The sequence below is a fragment of the Cannabis sativa genome, chromosome 4 (assembly GCF_029168945.1).
Source record: "Cannabis sativa cultivar Pink pepper isolate KNU-18-1 chromosome 4, ASM2916894v1, whole genome shotgun sequence".
NCBI classification, from domain to species: domain Eukaryota; kingdom Viridiplantae; phylum Streptophyta; class Magnoliopsida; order Rosales; family Cannabaceae; genus Cannabis; species Cannabis sativa.
In genome coordinates this window covers 61,577,346-61,592,385 of record NC_083604.1, presented here as the reverse complement: position 1 = coordinate 61,592,385, position 15,040 = coordinate 61,577,346, and the positions used below count along the sequence as shown (strand labels likewise).

Genomic DNA, 15,040 nt, shown 5'->3' with positions numbered 1-15,040 from the left:
TATTTAATAACTATAAATAATTATTAAATAATATTGTCATTTATCATATTTATTAATTGAACCATACAAAGTATCATAATTAACAAATATGCCCCTAAAACTCTTTCTTTACAATTTCACCCTTACTTAGCGAAAATTTCACAAATAGACATAGTCTAATTTGAGAATTATAATTGATTAATCAAAACCAATCACATGAGTCTTACAAGCAATATTATCTCAACTAGTGGGGGGACCATGGGTCTATATAACCGAGCTTCCAATAAGTAGATCAAGAATTTAGCACTAAAATTCACTAACTTATTAATTCTTCGTTGAATCCACGCATAGAACTTAGAATTGCACTCTCAGTATATAGAATGCTCTATATGTTCCACCATATAGACACATCATTAGTTATCCATTGTTATAATCCTAATGTGATCAATGATCCTCTATATGAATGATCTACACTGTAAAGGGATTAAATTACCGTTACACCCTACAATGTATTTATTCCTTAAAACACTTGACCCCGTATAAATGATATTTCAGCTTATGTGAAATGAGTACTCCACCATTTATGTTCGTTTGGTCAAGCTCGAAGGAGATCATCCTTTGCTTACTATTCGCCAAATAGAAGCTATAGATTCCATGTTTATGATAGCGCTCCCACTCAATTGCACTACCGTGTTCCCAAAAAGTACGTATCACCCTGACCAAAAGGTAGGCTTAACTAACAATTCAAGGAACACGAATAGCCTTTCAAGATTGAGCCTAATCATAACAGGATTAAGATCATTTGATCTAGGATCAACTAGGCGATATTGACATGAATAGATTTTACGGTAAGTTTAATTAAATCTAAGTCAAAGTTCAATATTGGTCCCTTCCGATGCATACTCCGTGCATCCAACCTGAGCTTTACTTTAACCAATGTTCTGGAAAGAACATAGTATTTCTCCAAATACAAGTAAACTCTTGTTGTAGATTATCATATCAGCAAAACCTTGTGTCTGATAAATCTAGGAAACTTTATTCACATAGTCATGTTTACTTTCCAATGTGTTGACGGCACAATAAACAGGATCAAGTATGTGAAAAGGGTTTCAGATGAATTTATACATTATGTACATATAATCATGAAATAAATCATGTGAACCATGCAACATTAAATGTTATTTCTAATCTATATTAATAAGTAAATCTGATTATATTGAAATGAGTTTTATTTAGGGCATAAAACCTAACAAACTCCCACTTGCACTAATATAAAACAAAAAGTGCGTTTCAAATAATCTCAACACCTTGATATACAAATCAAGTGTAGTAGTAGTAAACTCCTCGTAATAGGATCTGAAAGGTTGAATTAAACACAACCTTTTCTCCACCATTACTCTTCCTTTAATCACAAAATCATTGATAATGTGAAATTCCTCTCTATATGTCTACTCTCTTGGGATACTGGATTCTATACCTTTGGCAACTACTTTTGGTTAATCAGGAAATTAACACTAGTAGTTTAAGGCAATTTGGAATGGTGCCAAAGATGTATAGAACTTTCCTTAGACTGAATAAGTACCTTTCCTGCAACTTTAACATTCAGTCCCTCTTTGGTAGACCTAGAGACTTCAGATAGGTTTTTACACTTCTCCAAAATCACTATTCCACCCCCAGAGTAATCACCATCTTATCAGAAAGATTTTCTAGCACAAAGGCAAATTTCAAAATCTGATATGGTGTAGTCTAAGAGTTTTAAACACACCCTTATAGACTAACATATAGTTCCTCTTCTTTATCTTAGGATTTACTTGATTGTCTTCCAATGTTCTTCTCGTGGATTAATCTGATACCTACTCATTACTCCCACTCAACAGTAGGTGTCTGGTCTAAGGCATGCAAAAGCATATCTAAGACCTCTCACTGTTGATATAAGAAATTCTTTCATGGCTTTATCTTTTGTGGAATAGTTGAGACTTTTCCTTAGATAAATAAAATCTATGTCTAAGAAGTTGTGAAGCTTCTATAGATTGCCATTAGAAAGAAAATGCTTCAGCATCTTACTAAAGTAAGTTGCTTGCATTAGAGTAAGTGATTACCAGGTATACCACAAGCCATAGGTTTAGATAAACTCAAACCTATAATACTAGGAACAGGAAGTTTTGTTAAGTCCATTGAATGGACTTATAAATGAAAATTTCCTTTTATGTCCCTGTAATAGAAAACTTTAGGTTACTCCATGTGAATGGATTAAACCATAGTTCTATTGGCTTTCTTCTTAGTTTCTTATCTTGACAATCCATTACTTGTTTAAACTCACAATGGATTTTAATCACTAGTATCTCCCAAGTCATAAGAAGGTGAGTTCCTAGAAACTCTCCCACTACGACGAGGTACCGTGAATTATGTCGAAGAAAACTAAATGGTATTAACCTCTTTGGTTGTGACAAGACAACAGAGGCAGTGGGATCATCATATATTATATAAGATGATAGAACACTTTTGGAATCAAGAATTAAATATCTCCTTTATTTGCTACTTGTTTTTCAGACTTAGTCATTTTCTTAGAAAAGTAGTATTTGTTTGAACAAACACTTTCTTATCTATTGACAATGGGATGGTCCACCCCTAATCACTTAGAATAGCTAAGAAACCATGGTTAACAGTTCTAGCTTTTCTTAAGATTTTGATTAGGTCATCCATGAATCTAGTAATGATTTACATTAAGTATACAACCATTACATTATTCTGAAATTGTATTACCATAGAAGGATTTAGGCAACGACTAGTAACTAATCATCAACATGCAACTCGAAATTTCTGGGGAGGTAAGTTTGGATATAATTCAAAAATCAAATTAATGATCTTTGAACTGCATATCAACTAACTATTTCTCCACCCCTATCAGTTCGCAAGATCTTTAACCACTTACCTTAATGGTTTTAACCATTGCTAGAAATTTAAGAAATTTTTTAAACATTTCAAATTTCTTTGCATAAGGTATAATCTAGAGTGATCGTTTTAAGAATACAACGAAAAACTCATATCCACCCCTGAATGTACATCCATCTGCGAATGAGATGAACTACTTTCGGTGGATATAGGCATATTAACTCTTTGCAGAGATTGATCTTGTCAAATCCACTATGAACAAGATACAAATGCCATAGATTAAGAAAATGTGGTAGTGTCTATGATGACATAGGTTTTAGTTACATCAAAGAGTTCTTAGAATACTGCAAGTGGATCCTGGTCACAGAATACCTAACTCATATTCCATACAGTTTTAATCCAATAATAGAAGATGGATATTAAACACTTGAGAAAGTGTAACTGTATTGTATTCTGGAATTAGAAATATAATAAAATTTCTGTTTGGATTCTAAAATTAAAGTCAAAGACTTAAATTTATACCAAATATTATGAGTAATTCTTTCTTGGACCACCACTACTAATACAAACTCTAAGTCAGATTTGCCCATACAAGTAGGAGATTTCTAAGATTGAGGATTTATATCAATTGGGAATAGAATTTCGGGATTATAATCATATGCGTCATTTAATTTCTTAAGAGAAAATATAATGACATGAAATGATTTATAGACCATTCATCCAATGATATGTTTTGAAGCTAATTCGAAATGAAGAAGCTAAGAGGAATTAGGATAATTTCGTTTATAAATAAGAACCCAACGATGCTTCGATTAGCGAAAGACAAAGTAATCTTATTTATGTAATCTTCTTGTTTCATATTGTAAAAATACTAGTCTAAGGTGTCATCAATTGATGAACAGCTAGATGTTGCATATACAATATTTATCTTTCGAGATCTTACACTATTATGTATGTCTAATGGTGAAAATCCATTAGGGATTTATCTCATTAGAAAAACAAACATGTTAGACCAACAATAAAGATTCGAAATTAAACTACAACTTAATAACAGAAAATAACATGGTTCAATATAAATTCATACACAATTCAGAAATTATAAGCATATAGCAAGTAGGAATGACAAGTGAAAATACTAAAACATACAATCCTAAATAATTTCCAAGGTTTTTCAACAAACTGATACAGTGTCCCGTTTAGGCGAGAGTCAAAGCATCATCCATTGAATAGAGTTGTCAGCTCATCTAAAATGATAACCATTCTAGCAACATTTTATTCGATCAAGATTGGAATTCAGCGTTGTCCCGTTTAGGCGAGAGTCAAGGCAATTCTATCTTATGAGCTTCCACCATTGTTTCATAATTTGCAAGTCAAGTATGGTCGCCACCATTAGGGTGATCCATACCATACAAAACACTTACAAACTACTTATCATGCGAGGTTAAACGGTGCGAAATTGCTAATGAACGTTCCTCCATTAGGGAGGATTACTCACTAAAACAAACGCGATGTAAAACCCACAATGGAGATCGAATATCTTTTGATAATAAAGCTCATTATTTAAAAAAAGAGTTGTATTTTCTTTTATTCTATTTATTTTAAATATATATTTATTTAATTAAAATTTCCAATTTAGAATGAAAAATTCTAAATATAAATTTTAATTTAATATTTATAAATTTTACTTAGATGGATATGAAAATAACATGAATTATTTCCATCTTAGTAATAATTTCCAATAAATATTTTGAAAAAATATTTAAGTTGTTACAAAATTAATTTAAATTAATTTACAACTCAAATTTAATTTTCTATAAATATATATTGCATTTCAAAAAATTAATGTATATAAGAATACAATTTTCGAAAAATGCATATTAAAATAAAAAATAAATCCTGGAAAAATTATTCTAATTTAATGTTGGCCCAAAATTAATTAATAAAATTAATTTACAACAAAAAATATAATTTTCCTATTTAATTAAATATATAAGAAAAATTTTAAATATTTAAGTATGATGATGAAAATCAACTTAAATATTAATTTTCTATTTAATTAAATACACTAGAAGAATACTTCAAGCAAAAATATCACCTATCTAGATTTTCCTTTGACTAATTAATTCAATTTCTAATAATATACTTTAATTCAATTTATTTTAAATTAATCAATAAATGAAAAAATCATTGATTTAAGTTGATCCAAGAATTAATTAAAATAAATAATTAATTTACAACTTAATCTATTTTTCAAGATAAAATTCGAAATTCTAGCATTTAAGAAATGCAATTTCGAAAATTGATTAATAAAATAAAGAAAAAAAAATATATTTTGAAAATTATTTAAATTTAGTTGAAAAATTAAATTTCAACTAAAAATAATTTTCTATTTAATTAAATGTCATGAAAAAGAAATATTTAAGTATGATGATGAAAATCAACTTAAATATTAATTTTCTATTTAATTAAATACACTAGAAAAATACTTCAAGCAAAAATATCACCTATCTAGATTTTCCTTTGACTAATTAATTCAATTTCTAATAATATACTTTAATTCAATTTATTTTAAATTAATCAATAAATGAAAAAATCATTGATTTAAGTTGATCCAAGAATTAATTAAAATAAATAATTAATTTACAACTTAATCTATTTTCAAGATAAAATTCGAAATTCTAGCATTTAAGAAATGCAATTTCGAAAATTGATTAATAAAATAAAGAAAAAATATATTTTGAAAATTATTTAAATTTAGTTGAAAAATTAAATTTCAACTAAAAATAATTTTCTATTTAATTAAATGTCATGAAAAAGAAATATTTAAGTATAATGATAAAAATCAACTTAGGTATTTAATTTTCAAATTAATTAAATGTATTAAATTCAAGAAATAAATAATTAAGTGTAGAGAAGGCTTAATTATTAATTTCTAGTTTAATACTAGGAAAAATATACTTAAAATAAATTGTACCAAAATTAATTAAATAATTAATTTCACAATTTATAATATTTTCCTATTTAATATTAGAAATAATAAGTAGTCTAGAAATAACTATCTAGAAAATATCTTATTTGACTAAGTATCTTTCCACAAAATTTGAAAAAATATCTAATTTAAGTTGTACTAGAAAAAAAATCTAGAACTTAAATATTTTTCAAATTTAAATTTAATTAAATATCAAAAATTAAGTTGTAACCACTTAATTCAAAAATATTTCATTTTAAGTTAATATTTGAAAAGATATTAACTTAAAAAATATCTAAAGAATCTTAATAACCAATGCCTAAAATTCCTCAACTTAATTTTGAAATTTGAAATTCAAAAGATATTCAGATTTAAGTTGGTTAGTTGTAGATAACTAAATATCAACTTAAATAGGAATATTTAATGAAAAATTTAAATTAAGCTCCAGAAAGAATCTAGATGGTTATAATTCTATATTTAATTAAATACAAGAAAGTACATATAGTTTAGCTTAGAATAAAAAATTCTTTAAACTATATTTTTCTTAAATTAATTTCAAAATAAATGAAATTAATTATGTTGCTAATCAATTTTATTAGGTTAAACTAGTGTAATTAACCTAGTACAGTCATTCAAATCAGGCAAATGGGCCTTCACAATTGGGGTGGTTCATGTGAGGGGGTGCTGGGTTCAGTATGTCGTACCCACTTCTATGGCTCCCAACTCTCACACAAGGCCCAAAAGAGAGGAATTTAACTTTAATAAGAACAACTGTTATTAATTGAATAGGCCCAAAAACTAAATGGGCCTAAATAAATTCTATCAATAACTATGATAATTTATTTTAGCAACATTAACCTATATGCATCTATAATAAAATTAAACACATAGGCTCACACAGGCACACTTTGGATGGGTCCTATCATGTTGCTAGGTCATACACAGATGAAAGAAGATTGTAAATTATACCTGTTACAAATTATTATCTTGACCAAGGGAGCCATCAGATCATTAGATCTGGCAAAAGGTAACCATGGCTATTTGCAATCAAGTAATAATAGGTTTTGAAAACTTACAAACAAGCTAAAACCACATACTCCTGCAACAAGGTTAGCTGGATAGTTGGAAGTAGGATTTATTTAATTTTAAATAAATATTTAATTTCGAAAATAATTAATTAAATAAATAAAAAATAAAAAATTTCGAAAATTTTTTAAAAAATTTAAAAAAAATTTTGAAATTTTAAATAAAAATTTAAAATTAAACCTACAATTTTTGAAAAATTAGGTTTCAACCAACCTAAATATCATTTCAAAAATTTGCTAACTACTTTTAAATTTTAAATGTTATTTTATAAATAAAAATTAAATAAAAAATTAGAAAAGATAAATAAATATCTTTTCCAAATTTTAAATGTAATTTAAATAAATAAAATAAAAAAATTTAAAAAATTAGCAAAATATCTTATATCTATTTAAAATTACATGATTATAAATATCTTATTTTAAATTTAAATAAGGTCAAAATATCTAAAAAGATTTAAAAAAAATCTTAAAAGATAAGATATTATTAAAAAAATATCTTAAAAGATAAGATATTTTTAAAATATCTTAAAAGATATTATAAATATCTTAAAAGATATTATAAATATCTTATAAAATCTGACCTTAAATTTAAAAAAAATATAATCAAATTTAAAAATAAGATAGATTTTTAAGCAAAAAGATAAATACTAATTCTATTCAAATTCAAATTATACTAATATTTTGAATTAAATTAAAAAAAAAATTAAATTAATTCAAAATGATAATTAGAATTGAATTAGGAATAGTAATAGTATATATACAAAACCATACAAAAAATTGGAAGTTAATTCCATGAAAAAGTATGAAAAATTGAAGAAAAAAGAAAAAATTCGAAACTGTACGGACAGTTCTGCGATCGTTAGGAAAATATCAAGACAAATTCCGATTTTGTCAAATCTTCAAAAAATCATAACTAATTCAAATAAAATCCAAATTGAGTTTTGTAAAAGGCTAACTTGCTTAATTTTTTCCATACTATCCAATAAAAATAATTTCAGAAACGAAATCACAATTATTTTTCACGAAAATTTCACAAACATCAATCAATCATCAAATAACACTCAATACAACATGATACCATCCAAAGAACATACAAACAATCGTTTTAAAGTCCAAATTTCTTGCAAGTAAATCAATTACCATGGCTCTGAGGCCAGTTGTTGGAAATTATTTTACCAGGATCTTAGATCTACTCACAAGTATGTTTATTAACATCCTAAATATGAACTTTCTAAAACGATAAATTAAATACATATAAAGTTTAAGAAACCTTACATTGGGTGCAGCGGAATAATATGACTCCTTCCGTTTAGATATCTAGCCCTTGATTCCTTTCTGTAGCAGAGCATTATCAATATCTGAACCTGGATCTCTTTCTCTCAATCTTGATGCTGAAACTCCTTTGCTGATGATCTTTCTTCACGATCTTCCTCACTATGATTGAGGTATCACTTGATGTGTGTGGGCACTACTCATACACTAAGGATTTCGAAATATTGAAAAAGAAGAGAGAGAGTGGTCAGCTAAAGATAGGGAGAGAGAAGGCTCAGTTTTTTCTGAATCAGAAGTGTAGAAATTTTAGTGTAAATTTCCTGAAGCCTTCACTATCTATTTATAGCATTCCACTAGGGTTAGGTTTGAATTATTTGGCATTAAAATAATGAAAAAATCAGTTTAAATTTCCTACAAAAGTGACTGGCCCTATACAAGTGGATTTGGGCCTCACTTTTTGCAATTTTGCAGTTTTATTTTTTCTGCATCTGATTTTCTCAAAAACGCCAATTTTCTAATTCAACCATTTAAATTTCAATTCTAACTATTTAATAACTATAAATAATTATTAAATAATATTGTCATTTATCATATTTATTAATTGAACCATACAAAGTATCATAATTAACAAATATGCCCCTAAAACTCTTTCTTTACAATTTCACCCTTACTTAGCGAAAATTTCACAAATAGACATAGTCTAATTTGAGAATTATAATTGATTAATCAAAACCAATTACATGAGTCTTACAAGCAATATTATCTCAACTAGTGGGGGGACCATGGGTCTATATAACCGAGCTTCCAATAAGTAGATCAAGAATTTAGCACTAAAATTCACTAACTTATTAATTCCTCGTTGAATCCACGCATAGAATTTAGAATTGCACTCTCAGTATATAGAATGCTCTATATGTTCCACTATATAGACACATCATTAGTTATCCATTGTTATAATCCTAATGTGATCAATGATCCTCTATATGAATGATCTACACTGTAAAGGGATTAAATTACCGTTACACCCTACAATGTATTTATTCCTTAAAATACTTGACCCCGTATAAATGATATTTCAGCTTATGTGAAATGAGTACTCCACCATTTATGTTCGTTTGGTCAAGCTCGAAGGAGATCATCCTTTGCTTACTATTCGCCAAATAGAAGCTATAGATTCCATGTTTATGATAGCGCTCCCACTCAATTGCACTACCGTGTTCCCAAAAAGTACGTATCACCCTGACCAAAAGGTAGGCTTAACTAACAATTCAAGGAACACGAATAGCTTTTCAAGATTGAGCCTAATCATAACAGGATTAAGATCATTTGATCTAGGATCAACTAGGCGATATTGACTTGAATAGATTTTACGGTAAGTTTAATTAAATCTAAGTCAAAGTTCAATATCGGTCCCTTCCGATGCATACTCCATGCATCCAACCTGAGCTTTACTTTAACCAATGTTCTGGAAAGAACATAGTATTTCTCCAAATACAAGTAAACTCTTGTTGTAGATTATCATATCAGCAAAACCCTGTGTCTGATAAATCTAGGAAACTTTATTCACATAGTCATGTTTACTTTCCAATGTGTTGACGGCACAATAAACAGGATCAAGTATGTGAAAAGGGTTTCAGATGAATTTATACATTATGTACATATAATCATGAAATAAATCATGTGAACCATGCAACATTAAATGTTATTTCTAATCTATATTAATAAGTAAATCTGATTATATTGAAATGAGTTTTATTTAGGGCATAAAACCCAACAGATAGTTGTTGCTTGTTTGTTGTTGTTGGGTTGTTTCGAGGTTGTTGTACATTTGCTTGTGTTGAGTTGTTGTCATATGCTGTCATAATCATATTGTTGCACATCATTGTTTGGTTAGGTGCCGAAAAGGTTTGTCTCTCTGTGTTGCTGATTTTGTTCACACACAATGGGTACTGTGTGAAATCTCTTTGCGTAATAGCTTTATGTAGAACAGCAGACTTTTGTCATCCTTTATTTGTAGTGGTTAGCATCCTTCTTTCAGTTGTATTTGTGTTGTATCAGGGTTGCGTTGGAGTTCTTCCATCATTGTTTTCTCTAGTTCATCAAAAGTCCAATCTCTGGATAGCAATTCTCCACTTGATTCATATTCAACGTAGTTTTTGTTGTCATCCCAATGGTCATTGCTCTGTACCAAAATTTGTAGAGGTTTCATGTCCTGAAATTTGTATATTTATTATTTTTTCAGTTTCAGAAGTTGCAAATAACTATTTCAATCTAATGAAAAAAAACTAATAAACAATTGTTTTTAGTGTCAATAGTTGCAAATAACATTTTAATCTAAACCGTTATTTTTATCTGTCAAATCAACTATTAAACAACTATTTTGAAGTATACAATCTTTAATAAGATTAAATTCAATAATTCTTGATCAATTATACCCAAACAACAATTATATTCCTAGAAAACAACATACATACAACTGTTTCCAGATAAAAAACCTGTAGTTTCTAATTATATGTATAAGTATTTTTTTAGCTGTAATCCCTTATTGATTATTTGTTCATATCTACTAAATTCCTATATCATTAATTATTTGGCTGATTTTCTCATTTTAAAACATATTTTCAATTATGAAGAATAAAAATTACGAAGAGGATCATTTAGAAATTTTTATTTGTAGGTTGCTTTTGCATTTTTTTTTTACACCAATGGATGTCAATATATCCCCTATTTTTTTTTTCTTGTATTCCCTTTTTGTATTTAGATTTTTTGAGATATGATTACTTTTTCTTTGAGATCTACATTTTGGTTTGAGTTGATTTGGTGGATTGAGGTGTTTCGGCTGGCTCACGAAGGAGGAGCTTCCTCCGTTTTTTTTTTTTGTTAGGCCAGTATTTTTGTAAATAGAAATTTTTGTTTTCTATTTGTGTTTATTTTTACTTGGTATAAATATAAAATGATGCACTTTTTAGTTTATTATAGAAAAAAATTGGAAAATGCTAATTATTTTAAAATAAATAAAAGCATAATGGCATTATGGTAATAATTTAACAAGACAAACCCAAATAACTATAAGTCGTCGCTCCGCTCCTAAGCTTCCTTTTCTTCACTCTGTATCCGTTGAAACAGCAATCACAATCTCTCTCATCTATCTCTATCAGACAATGCTACCAGTTCTAACGTCTCTCTTTATTTTACTCTCCTGAGGTCCCATCTCCCTCATTTTCCCGAGAAAATATTCTCTACTAACTTTTCTCACTCTTTTGAATCCTCGCCGGTGACAATGCCGGTTTCCGGAAGCAATTCCGGCGACGCTGAAGCTTCTGGGAATTTTATCACTCAAAAACTCAACTCCAAGACGCCATTTCTCAGTTTGAAGCTCTACGTGGTGATCGCAATTCTGTCCCTTTGCGTTTTCGCCGCTCTAGTACTTATGATCTTGTACTGTATCCGTACGAATCGAAGTTCCCGTAAACGCAGAATGCGCGTGAAGCACAGTTCCGGATCCATTCCTCTCGTGTCGAAGGAGATCGTAGAGATCAAAGCTTCCAATGGAACGGTCAACAAAAAGTTGGATCATTTTGTGAAGGCAGGGTCCGAAATTGGGAGTTTGGAATTAAAGGAGGAGAAGGGTAGCGCTGGAGAGATTAGGGTTGATGTCGTTGAAAGGGGAAAAGTCAGCGAAGGGAGCGATACTTCCGGCGGGAGCCGCAGCGACAAGTCAGCGGTGGAATCGCAAAACATAGGTTGGGGCCGGTGGTACAGCTTGCAGGAGCTAGAGATTGCGACTCGTGAATTTTCCGAAGAGAATGTGATTGGTGAAGGAGGATACGGGATTGTGTACAGAGGCGTTTTGCAGGATGGGTCTGTGGTAGCCGTAAAGAACCTTCTTAACAACAAGTACGTGAAATTTCCATATCTTAATTATTTTTTGTTTTCAAAAAAAAAAAAAAAATCTTTTTCTATGAGTTGGCTCGTATCTGTTGTTCATCTTTAATTTTCTCGAGAAAGTTCACAATTGAAATAATTTCTAGCGACACAAGCAGAGCTTTGGTTGACCAGAGGATAAGATAAAACGGAAAATCGCTGTCTAATTACTGGCGCGTTCTGTTGTTTTTTACTTGCTTATTAGACTCATTCGTTTTCTTTGTAAAATTTTATATTGATCTGGGATCGCATAATTTGTGTCGGTAACAGCCTAATTGTCTGTCTTGTTTTTAATATATTCTTCGTTTCGTTTTCTTTAAGAATCTGGGGAAAGATTCTCTTCGTCTTTTCCGGTCATTGCGGTCTTCGACTAAGAAAAAGAAATGTTGTTGAAAAAGAGAAAAAGAAAAAGGGCTGGATGGTCACTTTCTGCTTTATTAACTTTAATTAACTTCTGTATTTATTATTTTGCTTGTTTGCTATGTAGTTTATCTTTGTATTTGTTTATTTCATTTCCCATGTTCCAAATACTAGAGTTAACAATGTTTATATATATTTATTTTGAGAAATAATAATCTTTATTCTTATATGCATTAACAAGATTTTAAAAAGTTATATGGTAGAGAAGAGAATATAATAAAAGTAAGGGGAACGCTGCTAATAATAATCAAGGTTTTGGATGTATGTCTGATATTAAACAAATTCTATGAAACACAACTGTTTTACTTTGTCGTACATCATGACATTGTTCAAATAATTTAATGCTACTTATGTTACAATGCGTTAACTTAACTAGTTTAATTATCTTACTCGTACAGGGGTCAGGCAGAGAAGGAGTTCAGGGTTGAAGTCGAAGCCATTGGGAAAGTTAGGCATAAGAACTTGGTGGGTTTAGTAGGTTGTTGTGCAGACGGCCCTCAAAAGTAAATCCAGTCTCCCTCCCTGTGTATTTGTCTTTATAAATTTATATTAAGATTGTTTTTTCTCTTTATAATGTTGTCTAAACATTTCTTTTGGCTATTCAGGATGCTTGTGTATGAATATATTGACAATGGGAATTTGGAGCAGTGGTTACATGGTGATGTTGGGCCTGTTAGCCCTTTGACTTGGGATATTCGAATAAAGATAGCTATTGGGACAGCTAAAGGGTATAAAAGAATTTTCATCTTCGTGTTCTTTTGACGGGAACTTTATTCATCTCACTGCATTCCAGATTGGTCAATGTGAATTCTACTATTGATATTCTCTACTTGCATATGGCTAATTAGTGAAAAACTAAATAAATTTAGACTACAAATAAAATAATGTTCTGCATTGGTTCCCCTAAATTTTGGGTTTATATTTCCTTGGGTCTTTCATGATTTTCTTTTTTACTTCTGGTTACAGGCTGGCCTATTTGCATGAAGGATTAGAGCCCAAAGTAGTGCACCGTGATATTAAATCAAGTAATATTCTTCTGGACAGAAAGTGGAATGCTAAAGTATCAGATTTTGGATTGGCCAAGCTACTAGGGCCCGAGTCAACCTATGTGACTACAAGAGTTATGGGAACATTTGGGTTCGTCCTTACTTCGTACTGCCGAAGCTAGTTTTGATAATTCTAAGTTATTCAGGTTTGAAGGGAGTTTGACTAGGTATCTACTCTACTCTGTTGTCTAATTTTATCGTGGTTCTGCAGATATGTCTCCCCAGAGTATGCAAGCACTGGTATGCTAAATGAGGGAAGTGATGTATATAGTTTTGGAGTTCTACTCATGGAGATAATTACAGGAAGAAGCCCAATTGATTATTCCAAACCAGCTGGGGAGGTGAAATCAAGTATCCTCTTCAATATTTCAAGCATCTAGGGGATATTCAGTTTTATGATGACTGTTTAATTCTTGAATTTCAGATGAACTTGGTTGATTGGTTTAAAGGAATGGTTGCAAATCGTCGTGGTGAGGAGGTTGTTGATCCTTTGATTGAAGTACAGCCTCCTCCAAGGATTCTGAAACGGGCTTTGCTTGTTTGCCTGCGCTGTATAGACTTAGATGTCCAAAAGCGACCGAAAATGGGCCAAATTGTTCATATGCTTGAAGGAGATGACTTCCCTTTTCGCTCGGTAACCAATGTTTTACTAAGGAGCCATTTTTTTTTTTTTTTAAATTATGCCAGTTTGCTTTAGATACCATGTAGAAATATTTGATATTATTGCAAGAATGCATTTTAATACTATGATTTTTAACGTATTTTCCCTTCCTCACTTTAATACACACGTTCAGTTATCTAATTTGATGAACTGCTTACAGGAACCACGTGCAGCTAGAGATAAAAATCCACTCCCACACGTGTAGATTTATTCAATATAGTTTTGTATCTTATCTACCCGAGCATTCTGAGATAGGTGATCCCGGTGCAGAGAGATCAAGATGGAGGTGATTTTTTTCTTCTTTATTAAGAGAGCTAGTACTACTAGTAGTTCATGTGGCCATATCTGTATCATAATTTTTCACGCTTACAGAGCCTTTAATTTTTCATAGTCATACATATTATACTTTTCTTTATTATATATATTATAGTTTTGGTTGTTTTGCTGCATATTTTTATGTAGACAAGCTTTGTAAATATGAACTTAAATGTTTAGTACGTGAATCCTGTTCAAATATATCAATACCAAGTTTGTTTGCTTAATATGGTCTTTAGTTTTTTTTTTTTTTTTGTTAAGTATCATTTTAGACAGTGTGTTTTATAAAAGTTAATGATTAGACTCTTTGTTTTGATAAGTGATGTAACTTCGTGTATGTTGTGTTGGCTCGACCCGTATTTATTTATGCTTTTCAAAAATTCGATCGTGCCGTGTTGTGTCACAAAAAAATATAAATTCTGTCGGCCTGTATTTCTTTAAGAGGCTAGCCAATTTTCATATTTGGACTTAAATTCAT

The 15,040-nt window shown here is 30.0% G+C and overlaps 1 protein-coding gene across 1 annotated transcript; it reads left to right on the top strand.

Annotated features, from left to right (window-relative positions):
• Nucleotides 1–11,247: 11,247 nt before the first annotated feature.
• Nucleotides 11,248–14,789, top strand: LOC115700632 (probable receptor-like serine/threonine-protein kinase At4g34500). Its single transcript, XM_030628243.2, has 7 exons — nucleotides 11,248–12,093; nucleotides 12,939–13,043; nucleotides 13,146–13,268; nucleotides 13,507–13,677; nucleotides 13,798–13,927; nucleotides 14,011–14,220; nucleotides 14,408–14,789. The coding sequence occupies exons 1-7, from the start codon at nucleotides 11,477–11,479 to the stop codon at nucleotides 14,450–14,452; spliced, it is 1,401 nt and encodes a 466-aa protein (XP_030484103.2). The 5' UTR covers nucleotides 11,248–11,476; the 3' UTR covers nucleotides 14,453–14,789.
• The last annotated feature ends 251 nt before the right edge of the window (nucleotides 14,790–15,040 follow it).